The sequence below is a fragment of the Poromitra crassiceps genome (assembly GCF_964638095.1).
Source record: "Poromitra crassiceps genome assembly, chromosome: 29".
NCBI classification, from domain to species: domain Eukaryota; kingdom Metazoa; phylum Chordata; class Actinopteri; order Beryciformes; family Melamphaidae; genus Poromitra; species Poromitra crassiceps.
In genome coordinates this window covers 7,801,394-7,829,239 of record NC_139641.1, presented here as the reverse complement: position 1 = coordinate 7,829,239, position 27,846 = coordinate 7,801,394, and the positions used below count along the sequence as shown (strand labels likewise).

The window sequence follows — 27,846 nt, the reverse complement described above, 5'->3', positions numbered from 1 at the left end:
ATAATAAGAATGCGAATGAGAATAAGTGTCTGTGTGTGAATGTGTGAGTGAGCAGAATTGTGTTCAGCCACAGCTATGCCATTTTACGGGCTGAATCTTTCAGGAAGTGTCAAGAGCACATGGCGGGTGACCTAATGGAGCCAGATTTTTTTATTAGGGCCGACTAACGGGCAACAATGGCTAATTAATGGCCAAAATGCCTCAACACAGGTTCAGCACCATCGAGAGCTCCAGAGTGGAGGAGTACACAGGTGAGTGCATTTCAATGAAGTTCAGACAAAAACACACACACAAGGACTGATGTTGTTGATGGATGTACCAAATGAGCATGTGTGTGTAGACCAGCGTGTGTGTGGTTGTGACGTGTGTGTAGACCAGACTTTGTCATTAGTCCAGCGTGTGTGTTGTTGTGACGTGTGTGTAGACCAGACTTTGTCATTAGTCCAGCGTGTGTGTTGTTGTGACGTGCGTGTAGACCAGACTTTGTCATTAGTCCAGCGTGTGTGTTGTTGTTGTGACAGGAGATCCAGCAGGAGTATGGGGACATACAGGAGGAGGCAGACGCCTTGATCATCCAGGGCTTCAACTTCCAGAGCGTTTCCTGCAGGGCGGCGCTGGAGGGGCTCGCGTCATGGCCGCCGGGGAAACATAACGGCCGGAACACACATCTTGCGTGTGCTGTGCGTCTGCGTGGCGTCTGCGTGGCGTTTTCATTTCGGCGCCCATGTTAACAGGTTACAGCAGCCACACCACCGGCATCAGACGCGCGTCTCAAGCGCGTGTCTTGCGAGCGTGAGACGCGCGTCATCTAGAGAATAGAAGCGAAGCCTATTTTTTCCTTTTACCGCTCTAGCGTGTCTCTACACAAATAGACACAAAAAGACATTAAAATGATAGTTTACAGGGGCAGCCACAGCCAATCAAGGCTCGTTTTGATTTGAGACGAGAGGATGAGCTGAGCTCACAGCTGCAGTTCTCCTGCCCTCTGAAAACCAGATAGGCTACAACGTGGCTTCGTTCCTCCCCTCCCCACCACACACACACAGACACACACACAAATCATACTGCCTCGATTCTGAAGTGAGCCCAAGCGATCTTCAGTTAAAATCATCATTGTATTGTTTATAGCAAATTTAATAAAAGGTAAACTCTATAGGAAGAGAGTTGGCAGACAGGCAGCAGCGCAGCAGCTGCACGCACCAGCCACGCTGCCTGTGTGGATGCCACGGGCGTGCCAGCCGCAGCAAGCACGCCACGCACACGCACACGCCACGCACATGCAAGATGTGTGTCCCGGCATAAAATTTAGGCGTCCTTGTTAACAGAAGAGAGCGTTCACACATGTCTGCTGCCCCCAAAACCTCATATCTGCTGTACTGGCCTGGAACCTCCTCGTAACTCAGGAATGAAATACTTATAGCAGAACGAGAGGCCCCGCCCCCAGGCAGGGCCATGGGCGAGTGGTATAGACACCTGCCTCACACGCAGGAGAACAAGGTTCAAATCCCAGTGGGAATTGTTTTATGCAATGATACTCGATGGGAGAGGAGAGGAGAGGAGAGGAGAGGAGAGGAGAGGAGAGGAGAGGAGAAGGGAAGGAGAGGAGGAGAGGAGGAGAGGAGAGGAGAGGAGAGGAGAGGAGAGGAGAGGAGAGGAGAGGAGAGGAGAGGAGAGGAGAGGAGAGGAGAAGGGAAGGAGAGGAGGAGAGGAGGAGAGGAGAGGAGAGGAGAGCAGCGGAGGAGGGGGGTGGGGGGCAAGCTCGCCCCAGACAAGCCCAGACATGTCTGCTGCCCCCAAAACCTCGTATCTGCTGTACTGGCCTGGAACCTCCTCGTAACTCAGGAATGAAATACTTATTCACCTTATTCACCACGCCCACTTTTTCGCTCTTCCGCGTTCAACACAAACGTATTTGTTCTTCCGGTTCAGCGCTAGTTGCCTACTGTGGCTAATATCAGCTGCTAGTTAGTTATGTTATATGGCAGTAAAATGCCACTGAATGACCAAATTGATATAACTTTTAACCATTTCGAGTAACACTGTTTCCATACGGATCACCAGCGTTAGGTTGTTGTTTATAACGTGGCTATTCATAACGTTTTCTATCTCGGATGCGTTATTTCGAATCGCACATACCTGGCGCAAACTATGTGGGTTTCAGGACGAAAAAGTAACGTCATCTTTAGATCACAATATTCCTGGAATGCAAGTTTAACTAAACGGTTACATATCCTCTGCATTCTACATAAAATTAAGATATTACGGGTTGTTTTATTTTGTATGTTACATACGTATTGGCCAAGATATGTTACTTTATGGGGGAGTAATTCTGCCAGTTTAGATGCGGCGTGTGCGCAGCCATCTTGCCTGCGGAGTTTTTGGCATTGCAAGTCAAAACGGAAATACTATTACAAAATGACGTAATGCGGAAGCGTCCATGTGTGGGCAAAGAATAAGGTGAATAGCAGAACGAGAGGCCCCGCCCCCAGCGGAGGAAGGGGGGGGGCAAGCCCGCCCCAGACAAGCCCAGACATGTCTGCTGCCCCTAAAACCTTGTATCTGCTGTACTGGCCTGGAACCTCCTCGTAACTCAGGAATGAAATACTTATAGCAGAACGTATCGCAGGACTTCACGAGACTTGGTGACCGAGATCACGTTTGAGGTAATTTGATCCCTGTGAGAGTCCAGGAAATGGCCTGGGGCGAAATATCACTCTGGTGGATGTTGAGGGATCACATTATTACGATATGTGGCGAAAACGGGAATAAAAATAGCTATTTAGATGCAGGAAAGACAGGCTCACATTTGGCCCCAAATCAGCTCCATTTTACAACTGACTTGGACGCTATTGATCTCAAAACAACGCTAGGACGGCCAGAAACGCCGCGGACATCGCTGGGTGAGTGGCCAAATCATAATTATTGCCAGGAGATGGGTCCAGGTTAAAAAAAAACGAAATTCTCCTTTAATGCCTTAATCTGCTGCTGTGAAACAAATGTTTTATTTGATTTTGAATAGTAGTCTTTCTTGTGTTGTTATTGCGCTTTTCAGAGGTTATTATGGTTAAAAAGTCCAGAAATAGGCATAGCGGGTATATAACCTATGTTTTACGATATAAAAATATCATGTTAAAATAAAAATAAAAAAAAATAAAAAAATCAGCCCCTTCCCCAGTTATAACCGCTCCCTCAGTCATTTCACTCTAGCGCCGGCCCTGACCATATATCAAACTGTACAGGCTGAGGCGGAGCAAACTGTTGAAAGTGAAAGTAAAATGTGTCAGTTCAGAGAGCGAGTCAGACCGACTCCATTTTACATTGAGAGAGCAGAGCAGCAGGAGGGAGAAGCAGGGTGAGTGTTATTACATTATTATTCCTATCATTCTTTTATTCAGGAATGAAACTAGTCACCTTTAGGTACATTTAGGTCAGGTAAAAGTCACCTTTAGGTACATTTAGGTCAGGTAAAAGTCACCTTTAGGTACATTTAGGTGAGGTAAAAGTCACCTTTAGGTAACATTTAGGTGAGGTAAAAGTCACCTTTAGGTACATTTAGGTGAGGTAAAAGTCACCTTTAGGTACATTTAGGTGAGGTAAAAGTCACCTTTAGGTACATTTAGGTGAGGTAAAAGTCACCTTTAGGTACATTTAGGTCAGGTAAAAGTCACCTTTAGGTACATTTAGGTGAGGTAAAAGTCACCTTTAGGTAACATTTAGGTGAGGTAAAAGTCACCTTTAGGTACATTTAGGTCAGGTAAAAGTCACCTTCTCGCACTTGTTCATGATTTGAGTGTTTTTTTGTGTGTCTCTGCCCGGGCTGATATCTGTCACCTTTTTCCACTGACTTTACGTCCCTGTTGTTTATTGTAAAACCCTCGGTCTTCTCCTGCGTTCACCTGCCTATTTTCCTCTCTCTCAACGCTCATAGAAGAGATGTAACAGTGAGATAATGACGTCAGTAAAACAACGAGAGAAGTTGATGTGGGCGGTGGGCCAACATGACGTAGTTTATTAAACCGTTATTTTAAATTAACCCAGTTTTATTCCATCTGTGTGTCTGAGACTCTGCGAGATGAGCGTCTTTCAGTCACATGACTCCTCATAAAGAGAGAAACGGCTGGTTGACTTTCTGCAGGCAGATCAGGACTTCAGAGCGGGGTGGGAAACTAATCTGCTTCATATTATATTAGGCCTACAGAGGGCCTACTACTGTACATGCGTCGACTTGCCTACATCCGCATGTGTTGTGTCATCCGCCTGTCTGACTGAGGGTGGGCGGAGTTCTCATAAACCAGCAGTTTCACTGAAAACTGTGACTACCGTGGGTGACCACAGAGGGGCGCTGATGCACCTGTTCTACAGATTTCACCACCTGACTGACAGTATCCACCCGACACACTACAGCCAGCTGAGGATCTGCTTGAAAATGCAATTCTCATTCAAGACAAGTGTTGATAAAAAACCCCAATAATGAATGAAGCTAGAATAAAATTGTGTGTGTGTGTGTGTGTGTGTGTGTGTGTGTGTGTGTGTGTGTGTGTGTGTGTGTGTGTGTGTGTGTGTGTGTGTGTGTGTGTGTGTGTGTGTGTGTGTGTGTGTGTGTGTGTCTGTGTGTGTGTGTCGCATTGAAATAGCACGGTGGACAGTAAGAGCGGTGCGGTGGGGGTTGGTGGCCAGACGTTTGCCGGAGTTCGATTCCCAGCGTTTCTAAACCGTGAGTCGCATAAAAAAACACACACATGAGCAAACCATTTCCCTAACCTGAACCAAGTTGTTTTAATTGCCTAAATATAACCGTTTACCCCCCCCCCCCCCCAGTATAACTGGTTTACCTCTGAGACTGACTGAAGTGTACAAGTGAGAAAATAACTCAAGCTTATTTGTATAGCACCTTTCACAGATACAAGATCACAAAGTCCAGAACATGTGGAAGGAGGAGGAGGAAGAAGATGGCAGAGCAGAGTCTCCAGTACCCAGCTGTCTGTCTATGAAGACTGACCAGTCTAAAGGTCATCCTCCACACTTCAGTAATGAACCTGGATCTTCAGACACAAGGTAAGAGAACTGTTATCCCATAAGCCTACCTGATGGAATATGGTTCAATGAGATTGTATTCATGAAATCAAGTTAGTAGTAAAGATATGATGGAATACTGGAAAGAGAAAAATACAAGCTCATTGATATTTGAGTAGAAAAAAAGGCTATTATTTCATTCACTAAGAATAAGAATAAGATAACAATAAAATGAGATAAGTTTAAATTATCTCTGTAGATTTGGATCAATTGAGCAACAAATAATTTCAAGATATATAAAACTAAATACAATATAAGCTACAGTGGGTGGAATTAAATATAACACAACTGACAATTGCAAACACAACAATCATTTAATGTGTGATAAGCTGGAAACTGTTTGTCTCTATGAAACCAAATATCAAAGCCTAAAACAGCTTATTGGTTACTTAAAACAATGCCTCCTTGGTCTCATCACATCATTATTAGCTCTCACATTTTTTCCACACAGTGTTAAGATACATTTATGAGTGAAATCCTACATACTGAGGTCATCATAGTTATAAACTTTGGGATCAATAGATATAACGAGAAACAGTCAATTAGGAAAGGGGGGGGGGGACTTAAATGACACGGTCAATCAACCGGAAAGCCTCTCCTGAGTCAAACAAGTCATCACTCATGTGAATGTGAGTTTGGATCAACACATACAGATGATGAAAACCAGCTTGGTAAAATGTGTAGAAATGTCTGCAACAGATGACAGACTGACCTGTTCTACCACTAGAACATAACAAGGCCAAGAAACATGAATGAAAAGTATGTACAATATGAAATTATAAATACATACAGTATAAAAACAAAGGAAAACATATAAACACTAGAGGGCACTCTGTAGAATGCATACCTCCGCCAACCTTTCTACAGAGTTTTGTGATGTTACGTGAATCCATTTGAAATGTAGGTGCCTTTTTGTGATTGGCCACACCCCCTTTTTGCCAGTGGGCGTGCAAAGTACATGTACATGCATAATCTATGATAATAATCTAAACATAATAAATAATCTAAATAATCTAAACAAATAAAATAGAAATCAACAAATGAAGACAATAGTAGAATATGAGAACAAAATATGAATTTAAAGTCACTAGAACTAATGATAATTTATGTATCAAACATTTGTGTTTCCAGAGGTCAGTACCACAGGCAGAGAGCAGAGTCTCCAGTACCCAGCTGTCTGTCTATGAAGAGTGACTGGTCTAAAGACAATCCTCCATGGTTCAGTAATGAACCTGGACCTTCAGACACAAGGTAAGAGGACTGTTATACTGTAATGAGGAAATGTTATTTGATAACCTACACGATTGCACTGAAAACTACAGAGACAAGGAGTGACCATAGGGAGAAAAAACATGTTTTATGGAGGACAAGATATACAGTATATTTCACTTCCTGGATGTAGGTCAGACCTGCCATCAGTTTCGCTCGATTCATGCACGCAGAAGACATTTTATTCCCTAAATTTTTTGTTTTTCATTCCTCCAAATTCATAATGTGTGCACACAAACTAATTATACAATTAAAACTTCACATCAATTATCCCAAAAAGCAGAGTCGTTGTGTTTGATCACCTCTGAAAACATGTTGCCTTTTCTTTTGATTTACAGAGGTCAGTACCACAGGCAGAGAGCAGAGTCTCCAGTACCCAGCTGTCTGTCTATGAAGACTGACCGGTCTAAAGATGATCCTCCACTCTTCAGTAATGAACCTGGACCTTCAGACACAAGGTAAGAGAACTGTTATCCCATAAACCTACCTGATGGAATATGGTTCAATGAGATTGTATTCATGAAATCAAGTTAGTAGTAAAAATATGATGGAATACTGGAAAGAGAAAAATACAAGCTCATTGATATTTGAGTAGAAAAAAAGGCTATTATTTCATTCACTAAGAATAAGAATAAGATAACAATAAAATGAGATAAGTTTAAATTATCTCTGTAAATTTGGATCAATTGAGCAACAAATAATTTCAAGATATATAAAACTAAATAAAATATAAGCTACAGTGGGTGGAATTAAATATAACACAACTGACAATTGCAAACACAACAAGCATTTAATGTGTGATAAGCTGGAAACTGTTTGTCTCTATGAAACCAAATATCAAAGCCTAAAACAGCTTATTGGTTACTTAAAACAATGCCTCCTTGGTCTCATCACATCATTATTAGCTCTCACATTTTTTCCACACAGTGTTAAGATACATTTATGAGTGAAATCCTACATACTGAGGTCATCATAGTTATAAACTTTGGGATCAATAGATATAACGAGAAACAGTCAATTAGGAACGGAGGGGGACTTAAACGACGGCCAATCAACCGGAAAGCCTCTCCTGAGTCAAACAAGTCATCACTCATGTGAATGTGAGTTTGGATCAACACATACAGATGATGAAAACCAGCTTGGTAAAATGTGTAGAAATGTCTGCAACAGATGACAGACTGACCTGTTCTACCACTAGAACATAACCAGGCCAAGAAACATGAATGAAAAGTACGTACAATATGAAATTATAAATACATACAGTATAAAAACAAAGGAAAACATATAAACACTAGAGGGCACTCTGTAGAATGCATACCTCCACCAACCTTTCTACAGAGTTTTGTGATGTTACGTGAATCCATTTGAAATGTAGGTGCCTTTTTGTGATTGGCCACACCCCCTTTTTGGCAGTGGGCGTGCAAAGTACATGTACATGCATAATCTATGATAATAATCTAAACATAATAAATAATCGAAATAATCTAAACAAATAAAATAGAAATCAACAAATGAAGACAATAGTAGAATATGAGAACAAAATATGAATTTAAAGTCACTAGAACTAATGATAATTTATGTATCAAACATTTGTGTTTCCAGAGGTCAGTACCACAGGCAGAGAGCAGAGTCTCCAGTACCCAGCTGTCTGTCTATGAAGAGTGACTGGTCTAAAGACAATCCTCCATGGTTCAGTAATGAACCTGGACCTTCAGACACAAGGTAAGAGGACTGTTATACTGTAATGAAGAAATGTTATTTGATAACCTACATGATTGCACTGAAAACTACAGAGACAAGGAGTGACCATAGGGAGAAAAAACACGTTTTATGGAGGACAAGATATACAGTATATTTCACTTCCTGGATGTAGGTCAGACCTGCCATCAGTTTCGCTCGATTCATGCACACAGAAGACATTTTATTCCCTAAATTTTTTGTTTTTCATTCCTCCAAATTCATAATGTGTGCACACAAACTAATTATACAATTAAAACTTCACATCAATTATCCCAAAAAGCAGAGTCGTTGTGTTTGATCAGCTCTGAAAACATGTTGCCTTTTCTTTTGATTTACAGAGGTCAGTACCACAGGCAGAGAGCAGAGTCTCCAGTACCCAGCTGTCTGTCTATGAAGACTGACTGGTCTAAAGATGATCCTCCACTCTTCAGTAATGAACCTGGACCTTCAGACACAAGGTAAGAGAACTGTTATCCCATAAGCCTACCTGATGGAATATGGTTCAATGAGATTGTATTCATGAAATCAAGTTAGTAGTAAAAATATGATGGAATACTGGAAAGAGAAAAATACAAGCTCATTGATATTTGAGTAGAAAAAAAGGCTATTATTTCATTCACTAAGAATAAGAATAAGATAACAATAAAATGAGATAAGTTTAAATTATCTCTGTAGATTTGGATCAATTGAGCAACAAATAATTTCAAGATATATAAAACTAAATAAAATATAAGCTACAGTGGGTGGAATTAAATATAACACAACTGACAATTGCAAACACAACAAGCATTTAATGTGTGATAAGCTGGAAACTGTTTGTCTCTATGAAACCAAATATCAAAGCCTAAAACAGCTTATTGGTTACTTAAAGGATGGGTTTTCCGTGGGGAATATGAATATATATTAAATCTCACGCCCCTAAGGTTTTCGAATCCGTTGAAATTTTTGAAATTGGATATTCACTGCCATGCCTATCAAGCATCTATCACATTATTTCCATGTCGCTCTGACGCCAAACACGTCAGAGCGACAATCCCCGCCTTGCGGAAGTCGTGCACCTATGAACTACAACTGTTGTTGGCCATGGTCCCGCCTCTAGAGGTCCTCCACGCCCCTTCAGAGGCCTTGACAAAAACAAAAAGGCAGCCATCTTTTCAACCGCCTAGCCTGCTGTAGCTAATATTAGCTTCCCATAGTTCCTTGCAAAGAGACCATTATCTCGGGAACGGACGCACTAATCGACACGGGACTGGCGGCATTGGAAAGCTCGTCAAATTTTACATCTAGTAGTAGGTGGGTTGAAGTAACGAAATCAACGCTGAGCAATGTACCCGTTTTTACAGAAAATAGTTACAACATCAGATGCGCGTAACTCCTACGAAAATGCCTTAAAATGCATGAAAATTTTTTTATGAAGACATCTCCCGACATATATACTACCGTTTACATTTGGTGCAATTTGGAGGCAATTTTATTTTCGATTTATTTCTTGTTCTTTGTATATTTTATTGTCGAAGCCTTCTTCTTCTTCTTCTTTGAGTTTTATGGCGGTTGGCAAACATATATGTGCATTACCGCCACCTACTGGAGTTTGATATCAGCCAAATGCCTGAGGGGTGGGCATAAAAACGAAGGCCACGCGAGCCCAGTGCATTGTGGGAAATGTAGTATTTCGAGTCCCCGCACCCGCACCTCCCCCCCACCACCCCCCCACACACACAGAGTGGATTTCGGTTGATATCTCTGTGAGTAAACCTCCAATTTCAAAAATTTCAACGGATTCGAAAACCTTAGGGGCGTGAGATTTAATATATATTCATATTCCCCACGGAAAACCCATCCTTTAAAACAATGCCTCCTTGGTCTCATCACATCATTATTAGCTCTCACATTTTTTCCACACAGTGTTAAGATACATTTATCAGTCAAATCCTACATACTGAGGTCATCATAGTTATAAACTTTGGGATCAATAGATATAACGAGAAACAGTCAATTAGGAAAGGGGAGGGGACTTAAATGACACGGTCAATCAACCGGAAAGCCTCTCCTGAGTCAAACAAGTCATCACTCATGTGAATGTGACTTTGGATCAACACATACAGATGATGAAAACCAGCTTGGTAAAATGTGTAGAAATGTCTGCAACAGATGACAGACTGACCTGTTCTACCACTAGAACATAACCAGGCCAAGAAACATGAATGAAAAGTATGTACAATATGAAATTATAAATACATACAGTATAAAAACAAAGGAAAACATATAAACACTAGAGGGCACTCTGTAGAATGCATACCTCCACCAACCTTTCTACAGAGTTTTGTGATGTTACGTGAATCCATTTGAAATGTAGGTGCCTTTTTGTGATTTGCCAAACCCCCTTTTTGCCAGTGGGCGTGCAAAGTACATGTACATGCATAATCTATGATAATAATCGAAACATAAGAAATAATCGAAATAATCGAAACAAATAAAATAGAAATCAACAAATGAAGACAATAGTAGAATATGAGAACAAAACATGAATTTAAAGTCACTAGAACTAATGTAATGTAATGTAATGTAATTTTATTCAGTCATCATAAATAACAAAATCACAGTATAAACAAAATCAAATCAACCAGAGACTGAACAGGCTCAGGCAGAAGCAAAATGCTTATATTAAGCCTGACCTAATTTCTACTCAATTAAGCTTTCCTCCAACATAAAATAAAAAACAGAAAAGTAAATTTGCAACAGTCAATGTTTACAACACAGAAAATATATATATATATATCTTTTTTTTTAAACAGCATCAGAAAATTTATTCACACTTATAACCTTCAAAAATAGCTTCAGAAACCATTTTTTTGAAAACCAAAAGCGAATTACACATCTTCAAATTTATATGTGCATCATTCCAAACTTTCACCCCAACAATGGAAACACATCTCCTTTTAATCTCTTTTTTAGCTTTTTGCACATTAAACTTGCACACACCTCTTAGATCGTACTTGCTGTCCCGTATTGAAAATAACTTTTGCACAGAGAATGGGAGTGACTTTGATTTTGCTTTAAACATTATTTGCATTATCTTATAATAGAACAAGTCGTTAAATTTCATAACATGGGAATTTAGAAACAGTGGATTTGTGTGAGCATAGTAATCCTTTTTATTAATGATACGTATGGCTCGTTTTTGTAGAACAACTATTGAATTTAGAGTTGTTTTAAAGGTTGATCCCCAGAGTTCTACACAATAAGACATGTATAATGTCTATGATATGATATGTATCAAACATTTGTGTTCCCAGAGGTCAGGACCACAGGCAGAGAGCAGAGTCTCCAGTATCCAGCTGTCTGTCTATGAAGAGTGACTGGTCTAAAGACAAACCTCCATACTTCAGTAATGAACCTGGACCTTCAGACACAAGGTAAGAGGACTGTTATACTGTAATGAAGAAATGTTATTTGATAACCTACACGATTGCACTGAAAACTACAGAGACAAGGAGTGACCATAGGGAAGAAAAACACATTTTATGGAGGACAAGATATACAGTATATTTCACTTCCTGGATGTAGGTCAGACCTGCCGTCAGTTTGGCTCGATTCATGCACACAGAAGACATTTTATTCCCTAAATATTTAGTTTTTCGTTCCTCCTAATTCATAATGTGTGCACACAAACTAATTATAGAATTAAAACTTCACATCAATTATCCCAAAAACCAGAGTCGTTGTGTTTGATCACCTCTGAAAACATGTTTTCGGCCTTTTCTTTTGATTTACAGAGGTCAGTACCACAGGCAGAGAGCAGAGTCTCCAGTACCCAGCTGTCTGTCTATGAAGACTGACCGGTCTAAAGATCATCCTCCACTCTTCAGTAATGAACCTGGACCTTCAGACACAAGGTAAGAGGACTGTTATACTGGGAGCCTACCTGATAAAATAAGCGAGTAAAGTGAGTAAGCTTGATGAAGGGAAAATGTTCTGTTGTGTCATTTAGGATAGTTTCCTTCACTGTTGCATCACACTATGAGAGGACTGTGTTCATGAAGCAAATCTCTGCCCCAGTGTTTTCTTACATATTTTTTTAAATATTAAAAAATAATATGATGATGTTTGGAACTATGGCACTTGGCACTTTCATCTCTGTCTACTGTCTATTGTCTGAGCCTTTTTAAAATTGAGTGACTCTCCCTGCAACCAAATCTACCTATGGGTACACATAAAGTAACCTTGACTTTGACCTTGACTTAGAGATGGGACTGATCCAATGGCGTGCCGATACTGACGTCATTCACAAATCTGATATCAGACTGACGTTGTTGACCCTTAGTCCCGCCCCCGCATAAGACACGCCCACAAGAAATGGTTTAAACACCAAAACCTCCCATCATTGTTGAAAAGCCCATTTTCATTCATATGGTGTTTGTGTTTGACACTGTTTGTGTTTGACATGTAAACACAGACAGTGGTTGATACTGTAGATGTAATGTAATGGAACTCGTATCTACCCTAACTGCTGTGATCAATCTCTGTGCCCTGCTAACACTATCTGTAGTCAGAGGTTATCAAGAATGGTACTTATTTATTTACTAATGACTGCCAGACACTGTCTGTGTTCTGTAACAAATGTGTTGTTACAGTGTTGATGTAATAGGACTGTGTGTTGTTTGTATTGAGCTGAACATTCATTAATGATAATTACATATGAAACAAACCAGAAAAACTGTTACAATGTTGCATTCATCCATGATCAACACAGTGCCATTTATCCATGATGGGTATGCAATGTTGACTCCACTGATTAAACTACAACTATGACAGATACATGTGAAAATAAACTTTACAAGTGATGGCCGCACGATGCTGTCTGAGCATCTATAAAGATAGTCTGGGCAAAATATTTGAATAGTTTTACAATTTGAACCAAAAATTGTTCAAACTTTTGTTCAGTTTTGTTTGTTTGTTAGATCTTCATCTGATCAGGGATAATAAATTGCCTTTATCCCCACAGAATGAGGAAGAGGAGTCTAGGTGTTGTGAAGCAGCAGCTGTCCTGCTGTGCATTGTGTCATTGGGTCCTGAGGGATCCAGTCTCTACCAGCTGTGGACACAGGTTCTGCAGACAGTGCATCACCTCATACTGGGCCCAGTCCGGTCCATCAGGAGACTCCGCCTGTCCCCAGTGTGGAAAAAGGTCCAGAACAAGATCTGGACTGCAGACACCCAGTCAAACCAGCATTGCACAATGTAAGACTGGGGTTCTGTCTACTGTTGTCACCATTTCTAAAACCAGGAAACAACAGCATATCTGTTAAACACTTGTTTACTCTTTCTTCTCTTCCAGCGGACGGCGTTTTGCAGGAGGTTTTAGACGTTCATAAGATCAGTCTGATAATGAGATGTGACTTTGTGACAGAAGGAACAGCTGAAGCAGGAATTGGAACTCCCCTCAATAGGATCTACACTGCACTCTACATCACAGTGGGACAGAGTGAAGAGGTTAATACCCAACATGAGGTGTGGCAGCTGGAGACAGCATCCAAGATGGAGGCTCTCCATGACACTCCGATCAAGTGCCACGACATCTGTAACCCCTTACCTGATCAAGAGACACACATCAGAGTAGTTCTTACGAATGGTGTTGCTGGAATTGGAAAAACCTTCTCAGTGAAGAAGTTCACTCTGGACTGGGCAGAGGGCTTGGAAAATCAAGACGTCATTCTTGTGATTCTGCTTTCGTTCCGGGAGCTGAACTTGATCAGAGATGACCGGTACAGTCTTCTCATGCTGCTCCATGTTTTCCATCCAACCTTACAGAGGGTCACAGCAGAGCAGCTCTCTGTCTGTAAAGTTGTGTTCATCTTTGATGGCCTGGATGAAAGCAGACTTCCATTGGATTTCCACAACAATGAGGTTGTGTCTGATGTCACACAGGTATCATCAGTAGATGTGCTGTTGACAAACCTCATCAAGGGGAATCTGCTTCCCTTGGCTCTCCTCTGGATAACTTCCAGACCTGCAGCAGCCAATCAGATCCCTCCTACATGTGTAGACAGGGTGACAGAAGTACGAGGCTTCACTGACCTCCAGAAGGAGGAGTACTTCAGGAAGAGATCCACTGATGAGGAGCTGTCCAGCAGAATCATCTCACACATCAAGGCATCCAGGACCATCCACATCATGTGCCACATCCCAGTCTTCTGTTGGATCACTGGTACAGTTCTGGAGCACATGTTGACTACAGACCAGAGAGGAGAGCTGCCCAAGACCCTGACTGAGATGTACTCACACTTCCTGCTGGTTCAGACAGAGAGGAAGAAGCAGAAGTATGATGAGAGCCATGAGATGAGTCAACAGCAGCTCATGGAGACTGACAGGGAAGTTCTTCTGAAGCTGGGGAAGCTGGCGTTTGAAAATCTGGAGACGGGCAACCTCCTGTTCTACCAAGAAGACCTGGAGGAGTGTGGTCTTGATGTCAGAGAGGCTTTGGTGTTCTCAGGAGTGTGCACAGAGATCTTCAAACGAGAGTGTGTGCTCTTCCAGAAGACGGTCTACTGCTTTGTTCATCTGAGCATCCAGGAGTTTCTCGCTGCAGTCTACATGTTCCACTGTTACACAAACAGGGATAAGAATGTACTGAGCACATTCCTGGGAGAATTCTGGGGTAGAAGTGATTTATCCTTGGATGTCTTCCTGAAGGAATCCATGCTCAAAGCCCTGAAGAGTACAAATGGCCACCTGGACCTCTTTGTCCGCTTCCTTCATGGCCTCTCACTCGAGTCCAGCCAGAGTCTCTTAGGAGGCCTACTAGGTCACACAGAGAGAAGTCCAGACAGCATCCAGAAAGCCATCAGCAACCTGAAGAAGATGGACCCCTCCAATACGTCTCCAGACAGAAGCATCAACATCTTCCACTGTTTGATGGAGATGAATGACCACTCAATACATCAGCAGATCCAAGACTTCCTGAAGTCAGAGAACAAGTCAAAGAAGAAACTCTCTAAGACCCACTGCTCAGCTCTGGCGTACATGCTGCAGATGTCAGAGGAGGTTCTGGATGTGTTGGACCTGAAGGCCTACAACACATCAAACGAGGGACGAAGCAGACTGATCCCAGCTGTGAGGAACTGCAGAGAGGCTCGGTTAGTCCTGATCTGAATTCTAACATTATCTACAGTTTAGTTACCTTCACACCTGATGCCATATGAACTATAAAGATATATAGTTCCTCAAACAAACACTATAAAACTGCTGTTCTACAGAGCAGTGGTAACACAGTGTTGGGCGTAACACACAAACTAATGTGCTATTAATTTTCCTGTAACAGAGTAAATAAAGTAAGTCATTACTGTTACGTGTCAGTAATCACATTACAGTTACCAGGTTGGTCATTACTTGTGTTTCATTGTTTAGTCTCTTTAACCTCTGTATTGGTGCAATGGCTCTGAAAGATTCTCGTCGTCTTCAAGTCATGTTGGAAATATTGGAATTACAGGAGAGCGCACATAAACGAGCCAACAAAGTTGGGAAATACATCACGGAAAGTCTGAATTTAATGCTGTAGATTCAAAACCTTAAAAATCAGTAGGGCAATCACTTTTCACTGGAATAATAAGTAAAGCGATGTGTTACTTTTAAGAAGAGTAACAAGTAATGTGTAATTTGCGTCTTCATTTCAAAGATTCCAATTCTAAAATGTTTGTTTATAGCTATCATGTTAGTTGGTGAACACAGTTTGTTTAGCTGTAATGATTGTTGTATATATATATATATATATATATATATATATATATATATATATATATATATATATAGCAGTAGTAAGGAAATCCAGCGCACACCAGGTTGTCAGAATAGACTTCTTTTATTTAAGTTGCATAGATATGGCGAACAACGCGTTTCGCTGTTGCTTCATCAGGTTCGCTTTACAAATGAATGACACAGGGGTGGGTTTAAAAAGGCTGTACCATCAATTATCAATTATCAACAGGTGAGTAACATTACAGATCATGTGACAGCATGATTTGCAGACCATGTGACAGCAAGAGAATGCAGTTCATACATGTTTTAAAAGACAAGTACATCAAGTTAAATATAGCAATATCAAGTGTCACAATTACATAGATTAGAAAATAGAAATTAAAAAAAAAATATATGTGGAAGAATTTCAAAAGGACATGGTCAGACACATTTATTTACCTAGGACAGGCTCCAGAATCGTCACAATGAAACCACAGAACAGCTTATGCATCTAGTGCAATACCTCAACTCTTTTTATATATCTAGGGGGGGGGGGGGGGATCCGTGCCAGGGAGATATAGTGCCTCATCTCACTCTCCCTATACAAGGCATCACCTGCAGGTAGAAAAAATAAAGTTAATTTTATTTTATGACTTTTATGACTCAGGCGATAAGCTATTTTGCGAATTCTGTCCAAATTCAACCAAACGAGGTAATGTAACGTTACGTAGCACTGACAAAGCTGTTAACTTGTAAACAAGCAACTTACATTGCGTGAGATGACAAGCAAGACATATTCTTCATGTAGCTGCACGCACCGAACCCCTAATACATACATACATATATATATATACTTTTGACAGAATTGCTTGTAATTGCATTTTGCTATGCTTTGCTTTGTGATATTATACATTCAGCACTTTTTGAAAAATTTCTAATTCTACAATACAATTTATTGTCACTTTTTCTCTAATTATTATTACTATTATTGTTATTATTTGTATTAGAAGTAGTAGTATGCTGTGTCCGTTTTGATGTGGGCTTAGTCTCAGCTCTGCTTTCATAGAACTAATCTTACATTAAATCTGTGATCACAGACTTTCTGACTGTGGACTCTCAGAGACTCACTGTGAAGTCCTGGCATCAGCTCTGAAGTCCAACCCCTCCCATCTGAGAGAGCTGGACCTGAGTAAGAACCAGCTGCCAGATTCAGGTGTGAAGCTTCTGTCTGCTGGAATGGAGAGTCCACACTGTCGACTGGAGACTCTCAGGTAAGATTTTAATTGACAGTTTTTCTCAGTTGATTTGACACATTTCTCTGCTTTCAATACAGTGCCTCTCAGGTCACAATTCCTGACTCTGTAAAGGTTGACTGCAAGTTTTACAGAGAGCAGTAGTAGCTAAAGAGTCTGATTTATAATATATGTATGTAGTGTGCATTTTCTATACATATGTAGTTCTGTATGTTGTGTGAAATGTCACAGTTTTAATGTGTGAATTTTGTAAAAAGTACACGCAAGACTAGCTCCATAGGGTCCCATTATAAAGGTTGAAAAAGTATAAACCTAACAGTACAAAAGATAAATTGAAGCTGAATTAACTCATTCATGGCCAGTTTAGGACTGCCAATATTTAGCACAGGCCAAAGATTTTCATAATTGTTGGTCATCTTTCAAGACCCACAGTAAATTATCTATTAGCACCAAAGTGATTTGCAATAGCTCAAAATGAAGATGTACGTCTCTGGGTTCACCAGGAAAAAAAAAGTGAGCTTTTAGCATGTTCTGTACTCTACTTATAGCCATTTATATACACCCTGTTTTCACCAAAAAGGTCTCTCTGACAAGATAAATTGCAGATATTGGCATGTTTCTAAATCACACAATCTCAGGCAGAACTCGCTCTCAATTCTTTTATTTTGAACTGTATTGACATCAGACATGTAAATATTATTCGTTATGACACAAATGAAAAAAAAAATATATATATATATATATATATATACACATGAAGTGCTTTTTTTTTACATTCAACAATATAGTTTACTCAGTGTGAATGAGTGTGCAGACAGACAGACAGACAGACAGACAGACAGACAGACAGACACACCGACAGACAGACAGACAGACAGACAGACAGACAGACAGACAGACAGACACACACACACACACACACACACACACACACACACACACACACGATGCGTGATTTCTAACCCCACATAGGATAAGCAATAACCACGCCCTGTGGCGCCGGGATTGGCCAGGAGCAACACTGGAGGGCACGCAGCCCAGCGATTTCATGAACCAACTGAATAGCTCTTGAGAACGGACAGCGGGCTGCTGTGACTGCCGCTTCTGCCTTGTTAGCTGTTCGTGTGTTTATTTTGTTTTGTTCTGGTCCACCCGTCCTCGTCCATGTCTCCCTGTCCTATCCTCCCTGCTATTTGATCGTTCCCGTTTTCCCCTCGGCTATTCAACACGTCCTCACCGCCCTCTGATCGATCATTTCCTCATTCCTCCGATGATCAAACACATCTCTCTGGATTACTTTCTCCCGTTTTCTCCCGGCTGGCACAGAGGAAGGCGACCAGCTCGTGCAGCGCGCCGAGGGGCGTTTCAATGGCGTTTCTCCTGTCTGCACAAGGAAGGGTTTATCCGTTTTCTGATTTTCCTCCTGCTCAATTTCAAAACAACAGCTGCGGTATGTGTTTGTTCACGTGTTGTCTTAGATGCTAGGGACCTGATACTATGTCACAGGCTGGGGAAGTGTTTGAACTAGGCGCTGCACTAATAAAAACAAAAACACGTCAAACACGTCTTTGGCGTGGATGGCTATTTCTGATAACACGTCAAAGACGTCTTTGGCGGTGAATGAGTTAAGGTGATAGAGTCCTAAAAGTGGTGACTCGTTAAGTGTGAGTGTTGAGCTTAAAGTATGAAGGAGTAGTTAGAGTTCAAAGAGGGCGTGGTTTCACCATGAACTGCTGTTTAAAATGAATGGCAGTTGCACCCGGAAATATAGCTAATCTGTTTGCTTACAAACATGCTGATTCATCTATAAACAGCAATTAACCTCAAACCTCATGCTTTGATATCTTATTTAAACGGAGTCCACAGCACAAGAATTTCACATGTGATACTTGTACCACGGAGTGACAATAAAAATCTTGAATCTTGAAACTAGATTGCTGCATTTCTCTCTATTCCTGTTTCAAACCTCATGCTTTGATATCTTATTTAGATTGCTGCACCTCTCTCTATTCCTGTCTCAAACCTCATGCTTTGATATCTTATTTAGATTGCTGCACCTCTCTATATTCCTGTTTCAAACCTCATGCTTTGATATCTTATTTAGATTGCTGCATTTCTCTCTATTCCTGTTTCAAACCTCATGCTTTGATATCTTATTTAGATTGCTGCACCTCTCTCTATTCCTGTTTCAAACCTCATGCTTTGATATCTTATTTAGATTGCTGCACCTCTCTCTATTCCTGTCTCAAACCTCATGCTTTGATATCTTATTTAGATTGATGCACCTCTCTCTATTCCTGTCTCAAACCTCATGCTTTGATATCTTATTTAGATTGCTGCACCTCTCTCTATTACTGTCTCAAACCTCATGCTTTGATATCTTATTTAGATTTCTGCACCTCTCTCTATTCCTGTCTCAAACCTCATGCTTTGATATCTTATTTAGATTGCTGCATCTCTCTCTATTCCTGTCTCAGACCTCATGCTTTGATATCTTATTTAGATTTCTGCACCTCTCTCTATTCCTGTCTCAAACCTCATGCTTTGATATCTTATTTAGATTGCTGCATCTCTCTCTATTCCTGTCTCAGACCTCATGCTTTGATATCTTATTTAGATTGATGCACCTCTCTCTATTACTGTCTCAAACCTCATGCTTTGATATCTTATTTAGATTGTTGCACCTCTCTCTATTCCTGTCTCAAACCTCATGCCTTGATATCTTATTTAGATTGATGCACCTCTCTCTATTCCTGTCTCAAACCTCATGCCTTGATATCTTATTTAGATTGATGCACCTCTCTCTATTCCTGTCTCAAACCTCATGCTTTGATATCTTATTTAGATTGTTGCACCTCTCTCTATTCCTGTCTCAAACCTCATGCCTTGATATCTTATTTAGATTGATGCACCTCTCTCTATTCCTGTCTCAAACCTCATGCTTTGATATCTTATTTAGATTGTTGCACCTCTCTCTATTCCTGTCTCAAACCTCATGCTTTGATATCTTATTTAGATTGCTGCACCTCTCTCTATTCCTGTCTCAAACCTCATGCTTTGATATCTTATTTAGATTGCTGCACCTCTCTCTATTCCTGTCTCAAACCTCATGCTTTGATATCTTATTTAGATTGCTGCACCTCTCTCTATTACTGTCTCAAACCTCATGCTTTGATATCTTATTTAGATTGATGCACCTCTCTCTATTACTGTCTCAAACCTCATGCTTTGATATCTTATTTAGATTGCTGCACCTCTCTCTATTCCTGTCTCAAACCTCATACTTTGATATCTTATTTAGATTGTTGCACCTCTCTCTATTACTGTCTCAGACCTCATGCTTTGATATCTTATTTAGATTGCTGCACCTCTCTCTATTCCTGTCTCAAACCTCATGCTTTGATATCTTATTTAGATTGATGCACCTCTCTCTATTCCTGTCTCAAACCTCATGCTTTGATATCTTATTTAGATTGCTGCACCTCTCTCTATTCCTGTCTCAAACCTCATGCTTTGATATCTTATTTAGATTGCTGCACCTCTCTCTATTCCTGTCTCAAACCTCATGCTTTGATATCTTATTTAGATTGCTGCACCTCTCTCTATTCCTGTCTCAAACCTCATGCTTTGATATCTTATTTAGATTGCTGCATCTCTCTCTATTCCTGTCTCAAACCTCATGCTTTGATATCTTATTTAGATTGATGCACCTCTCTATATTTGCATTCATTAATAATCTGTTTACATAAGTTGTGTGACTGAAATTATCAAATAATAATATTTCCTTATCTTTTCATATCCATTAAGGCTGAGTGGCTGTGAGCTGTCAGAGAGAAGCTGTGAAGCTCTGGCCTCAGTTCTCAGCTCTCAGTCCTCCAGTCTGAGAGAGCTGGACCTGAGTGAGAATGACGTAGAGGACTCTGGAATGAAGCTTCTCTCTGCTGGACTGGAGAGTCCACACTGTAGACTGGAAACTCTCAGGTCAGTATTACTGATACTGTTCAACAGACCACCATTTAAATGTGGCTTTACATGCACATTAATATCAGTGAAGATTAGGGCTGCACAATTAATCGTGTTTTCATCGTCATCGCAATATGAACATGCGCAATAAACACATCGCAAAGACTGCCTGAAACAAAAGTGGTTTTATTTACATGCGTCATGCATTCCCACTCAGCATCTGATCATTTTGTCTTGTGTTGTAAATCCAGCGTACACCTTTCCCTTGCAACAGTGCGCTCCGCCCCTCTGCCAAAGCCCAAACACGCTGTGTGTAGTTTCAGCTAGAGTCAGTGTGTATTTCATTTCTTTATTCAGTGGGCATAGGCTATGTTTGTCGTCTATGTTAGCATTATTAAAGCATTATTAAAGCAGAAAGACATAGGAACTGTATAGCTAATATATTTGTTTATTTATCGCAAGTCGTATCGTCATCGCTATATTGAACAATGTTATCGCACATCGCAGATTTTCCTCCTATCATGCAGGCCTAGTGAAAATACCTGACCTCTGTATTTTCCTGCTGATGTGAGTTTTGAAAGCAGCTGAGATACCAACATTTATCACATCTAGTTTCTATCCTGTGGTAGAATATTGCATCATCTCCTCTCTTTACTGCCTCTGTTGTTGAAACCTAAAGTAAAGGATTTATCACATTCTGTCACGCATTGAGTCCAGAACTGAAATGAAAACACAAACCAGATCAGCTATAGTTCACTGTCACATCTCCAGCTGCTTCAGAATAGAGCAACTAGGATTTGAACCAGTGCTACAGGGAGTGACATCATCAGAGCCTAGTTGCCATACTGAACTCTGTATCTATATTTGCATTCATTAATAATCTGTTTGTGTGAGCTGTGTGACTGAAATGATAAAATCATATTTCCTTATCTCTTCATATCCATTAAGGCTGAGTGGCTGTAAGCTGTCAGAGAGAAGCTGTGAAGCTCTGGCCTCAGTTCTCAGCTCCCAGTCCTCCAGTCTGAGAGAGCTGGACCTGAGTAACAATGACTTAGAGGACTCTGGAATGAAGCTTCTCTCTGCTGGACTGGAGAGTCCACACTGTAGACTGGAAACTCTCAGGTCAGTATTACTGACCACCATTTAAATGTGGCTTTACATGCACATTAATATCAGTGAAAAGACCTGAGCTCTGTATTTTCCTGCTGATGTGAGTTTTGAAAGCAGCTGAGATACCAACATTTATCACATCTAGTTTCTATCCTGTGGTAGAATATTGCATCATCTCCTCTCTTTACTGCCTCTGTTGTTGAAACCTAAAGTAAAGGACTTGTAAAGGACGAGCCCATCGGCTAACCGCAGTGAAAACATGTGACTGTCATCGCCCTGTCTCCTCTCCAGCCCAAAACAGAAGGAGCTAGGAGCCTCCATCTCCCTGAGCATGGAGAACCTAGCCCTCACAAGCACCCCCTTTGCTCGCTCCTGCAGGAACCCACCCAATTCCCTGTGCAGCTCAGCCAGGTTGTGCTGCAGCCCCGGTCTATCCTGACCCACCAGCTCCTCCTCCATTTCATAATGCTACTCTCCAGCCCAGTAGCGTAGCCAGACTCGGCTCATTGGGTGTGCCACAGAAAGCCAGGGTGTGCCAGGGGGCGGACCAAAAAAAATTGGGGTCTTTTCAAACCAGATTTAGAGGAATATTTGTGTGTTGTTTGCTCCTTTCGCACTCATTATTAGCAGGTAGAAGCAGTCAATTAAATTGTATTTTTTGGCAACATGTAAAACCACTTTGTTTAGTATCTCAAAAAAGTCTCACCTACTTTTTCCAATGAGTGTTCTAGTCGGGAAAGAACGCAAATTTGGTTGGCATGTTCGTCTACTGCAGAGAGATCTGTAGCGTCAGTGTCCTCTGGCCACAAACCTCCGGTGTGTTGTTGTCTGCGTTCCCCGCTGTTAACGTCATTGTTTCGGCTGCATCATCTTCTTCATCATCGTCTGTCTGTTCTCCACTGTACACCACCAATACAGGTGCGGGAACGGGTGCACTTACAATCCGCACTTGTTGAGGCGGGGGGTGACGACGAGTCATCTTCTTCCTCGTCGTTTCTTGCCTTTGCCGAAAAAGCTTAAAAGCGAGCTTTGTTTCATGTCTTCCTGATTTGGCGCTGCTGCTGCTGCTGCTGCTGCTGTGCGTGCATTTGTTTACTTTACGTGGACGACAGCTTAACTAGTTTCCCATGATGCTCCGGGGCACATAGGGCAGCGGACAGTTGGACACAGTGCATGACAGCGTTGACATGTGTTTTGCAGACAAAACAAAACACTTTTTTTACCCCATTTTTTTGGGTGCGCCAGTGGCCTGTCTGGGTGGCATTTGCACACCCTAGCGCACCCGTGGCTACGCGCATGCTCCAGCCCACTTAACAGCCTTCTCACCTCTGCTGCGGACAAAGCAGTGTACTGCAGGCACAAGTGTCTCATATGAGCCTTACCAGCTAGTCAAACTCCCTCTTCTTCTCTCTCCATCGAGCCCAGAAAGCCTCAAAGCTATAGAGCAAAAGGTATCCTGCAACAGCAGTGTTTCTCAAATGGGGGTCCGGGGACCCCCAGGGGTCCGTGGCACTTTGCCAGGGGGTCCGCGAAAAGTTTTCAGGAAAATAAAAATATTTGTTTGTTTGTAAAAGCTTCATCGTTCAATGAAAATATTGTATGCTTTAAATCTAAAATGGTTCATGGATTACATTCTAATCTAACAAACCTAAAATATATAGAGTGGAGCACACCCAAAAAGTTTGAAGAGGTGCAGACTAATGTAAAGTCAAAGTAACATAAAGAAAAGAAGTCGCACACTCAAAATCTCCTCTGCTGTGTTTTAATGGTTACACCAACATGTTTCGGCGAAACATGTTGGTGTAACCATTAAAACACAGCAGAGGAGATTTTGAGTGTGCGACTTCTTTTCTTTATGTTAATCTAACAAACCTACCAATTTAAAAGTAAATCACGTTACCGTGGAAACAATTAAGCTTAGCCCAAAATCACAAATCAGAATGAGGGGGTCCCCAGTACATTTTCTATCTTGTAAGGGCTCCTTGACTGAAAAACATTTGAGAGCCTCAGCTTTAAGGAACAGTCAACTTATCAAACAAACTCAATGCCTCGCCACACACACACACACACACACACACACACACACACACACACACACACACACACACACACACACACACACACACACACGCACATTTGAAATATTTATTTATGTCTACAAAATACAAGTATGCAAACGACATAAACAGTAATAGTGCAGTCAATTGCTGGGAGTCAGTCAGTTACATGAGTGCCCAGACGGCAAACACAGTAATGCAGACACATAAGAAACACACAGGATGATAACATGGCAGGTTGATATATACAGTTATACTGTAATGCAAGATAGCGGTCAGTATCCACTTCATGGGTACAAAAAGCAGCGCCTCCTCCACAGTGCAGACTGCCCCCCTTAGCCCCTCCTCCTGCACAGTGCAGACAGCCCCCCTTAGCCCCTCCTCCTCCACAGTGCAGACTGCCCCCCTTAGCCCCTCCTCCTCCACAGTGCAGACTGCCCCCCTCAGCTCCTCCTCCTCCACAGTGCAGACTGCCCCCCTCAGCCCCTCCTCCTCGACAGTGCAGACTGCCCCCCTCAGCCCCTCCTCCTCCACAGTGCAGACTGCCCCCCTCAGCCCCTCCTCCTCCACAGTACAGACTGCCCTCCTCAGCCCCTCCTCCCCCCAGTGCAGACTGCCTCCCTCAGCCCCTCCTCCCCCCAGTGCAGACTGCCCCCCTCAGCCCCTCCTCCCCCACAGTGCAGACTGCCTCCCTCAGCCCCTCCTCCCCCAGTGCAGACTGCCCCCCTCAGCCCCTCCTCCTCCACAGTACAGACTGCCCCCTCAGCCCCTGCTCCTCCACAGTGCAGACTGCCCCCCTCAGCCCCTCCTCCTCCACAGTGCAGACTGCCCCCCTCAGCTCCTCCTCCTCCACAGTACAGACTGCCCCCCTCAGCTCCTCCTCCTCCACAGTGCAGACTGCCCCCCTCAGCCCCTCCTCCTCCACAGTACAGACTGCCCCCCTCCGCTCCTAATCCTCCACAGTGCAGACTGCCCCATTCAGCTCCTCCTCCTCCACAGTGCAGACTGCCACCCTCAGCCCCTCCTCCTCCACATTGCAGACTGCCCCCATCAGCTCCTCCTCCCCCCCAGTGCAGACTGCCCCCCTCAGCCCCCCCCCCCCCCCCCACAGTGCAGACTTCCCCCCTCAGCTCCTCCTTCTCCACAGTGCAGACTGCCCCCCTCAGCCCCTCCTCCTCCACAGTGCAGACTGCCCCCCTCAAACCCTCCTCCTCCACAGTACAGACTGCCCCCCTCAAACCCTCCTCCTCCACAGTGCAGACTGCCCCCCTCAGCTCCTCCTCCCCCACAGTGCAGACTGCCCCCCTCAGCCCCTCCTCCCCCACAGTGCAGACTGCCCCCCTCAGCTCCTCCTCCTCCACAGTGCAGACTGCCCCCCTCAGCCTCTCCTCCCCCACAGAGAAAGAGAGGGAGGGACAGAAAGAGAGGGAGAGACAGAAAGAGGTGGAGAGAGAGAAAGAGAGGGATAGAGATGGAGGGAGAGAAAGAGAGGGAGAGAGAGAGAAAAAGGGAGAGAGAGAAAGAGAGGGGGAGAGAGAAAGAAAGGGAGAGAGAGAAAGAGAGGGGGAGAGAGGGAGAGAGAAAGAGAAGGACAGAGAGAAAGAGAGGGAGGGCGAGAAAGAGAGAGGGAGAGAGAGAACGAGAGGGGGGGAGAGAGGGAGAGAGAGAGAGGACAGAGAGAAAGAGAGAGAGAACGAGAGGGGGGGAGAGAGGGAGAGAGCGAGAAAGAGGGGGACGGAGAGAAAGAGAGGGAGGGACAGAAAAAGGGAGAGACAGAAAGAGGGAGAAGGAGAGAAACAGAGGGAGGGACAGAAGAGAGGGAGAGACAGAAAGAGGTGGAGGGAGAGAAAGAGAGGGATGGAGAGAAAGAAAAGGAGAGAGAGAAAGAGGGAAAGAGAGAAAGAGAGGGAGATACAGAAAGAGAGGGAGGGAGAGAAAGAGAGGGGGAGAAAGAGGGAAAGAGAGAAAGAGAGGGGGAGAGAGAAAGAGAGGGAGATATAGAAAGAGAGGGAGGGAGAGAAAGAGGGAGAGAGAGAAGCAACAAGTGACAGAAAAAAGAAGTAGATGGAGAGAGAGAAACAGTCCGTCGGCTGCAGACCCCATTTAAGTGTGTGTGTGTGTGTGTGTGTGTGTGTGTGTGTGTGTGTGTGTGTGTGTGTGTGTGTGTGTGTGTGTGTGTGTGTGTGTGTGTGTGCAGGTTGTCTTACTGTACGCTCACAGAGGAAGGCTGTGCTTCTCTGGCCTCAGCTCTGAGCTCCAACCCCTCCCATCTGAGAGAGCTGGACCTGAGCTACAATCATCCAGAAGCCTCAGTGAAGCTCTTCTCTGCTGGACTGAAGGATCCAACCTGGAGACTGGAGACTCTCAGGTATGAAGAGACAACATCTGCTAGAAGACTGAGAGTCACACACATTGTCTCTGTCACACTGAGAAGATGAGGAATATGTTTCATGTTTAATGGAGGATATGAGTGGAAATCCTTCATATTGAAGGTTCTTAAATGTCCATGTTTCCATCATTAAAGATAATCTGTTGGTCTGACTTCTTCCCTGTTTATTCCTCCAGTGTGGAACATGCTGGAGTGCAGTGGTTGAAAAGCCGTAAAGTTGAAGCTGTGAGTAAATGTAAGTGTGTATTTTATTTAGTTTGATTCATAAAAACAAAGCAACACATTCAACTAGTGAGAAGGAAAGTGCATCTACAGCACAGTCTGTGACGTCCATTCATTCACATCCTGTGAGTCAGGAAGATGGCTGACATCATGTGACATCATCAAACTGCTGAGAAATGAACTGTCAATAAATCAACAAACAAACAAACAAACAGGTTTATTAGATGAGAAGCTGCTGCTGTAACGAGTCTTGTTGTCTCATCAGATGCCTGTGATCTCACACTGGATCCAAACACAGCATACAGATACCTCCTCCTGTCTGAAGACAACAGAAAGGTGACGAGGGTGAGAGAGAAGCAGCCATATCCTGATCACCCAGAGAGATTTGACTCCTGGCCTCAGCTGCTGTGTAGAGATGGTCTGACTGGTCGCTGTTATTGGGAGGTCGAGAGGAAAGGAGGGGTTGAGATAGGAGTGACTTACAGAGGAATCAGCAGGAGAGGAGCGGGTCCTGACAGCAGGCTTGGAAGGAATGAAAAGTCCTGGAGTCTGCACTGCACTGATCATAGTTACACTGCCCTGCACAATAACAGACCCACAGTCATACCTCTCCCCTCCTCCTCTCGCTCTAACAGAGTCGCAATGTATCTTGACGGGCCTGCTGGCTCTCTGTCCTTCTACACAGTTTCCTCTGACAAACTGATTCACCTCCACACTTTCCACTCCAAATTCACTGAACCACTTTACCCTGGGTTTCATCTGTATGAAGGGTCCTCAGTGTCTCTGTGTCAGATAGAGTGAGACAGAAACACACTGTGACCAAACACAAACACCTAAAGTCACAATAGTGTTTGCATGCAAGTTCATTGCTCATGTGGTTGTGAACAGACATGATCTGTGTGTGTGTGTGTGTGTGTGTGTGTGTGTGTGTGTGTGTGTGTGTGTGTGTGTGTGTGTGTGTGTCTGTGTTGTGTGTGTGTGTGTGTCTGTGTGTGTGTGTGTGTGTGTCTGTGTGTGTGTGTGTGTGTGTGTGTGT

At 42.7% G+C, this 27,846-nt stretch overlaps 1 protein-coding gene and 1 pseudogene across 2 annotated transcripts in view; one reads left to right on the top strand and one right to left on the bottom strand.

The window, feature by feature from the left end:
• Positions 1-27,846, bottom strand: part of LOC310800032 (ectonucleoside triphosphate diphosphohydrolase 3-like) — a 146,044-nt pseudogene that overhangs the window by 62,406 nt on the left and 55,792 nt on the right. The window lies entirely within an intron of this gene.
• Positions 4,925-27,846, top strand: LOC310799953 (uncharacterized protein; the record flags this gene model as incomplete). Its single annotated transcript, XM_083662558.1, has 10 exons — positions 4,925-5,055; positions 11,379-11,498; positions 11,859-11,978; positions 13,088-13,323; positions 13,421-15,218; positions 16,914-17,087; positions 21,981-22,154; positions 26,397-26,567; positions 26,765-26,823; positions 27,076-27,846. 10 exons carry the CDS (start codon positions 4,925-4,927, stop codon positions 27,609-27,611), a joined length of 3,519 nt encoding a protein of 1,172 aa, XP_083518684.1. The 3' UTR covers positions 27,612-27,846.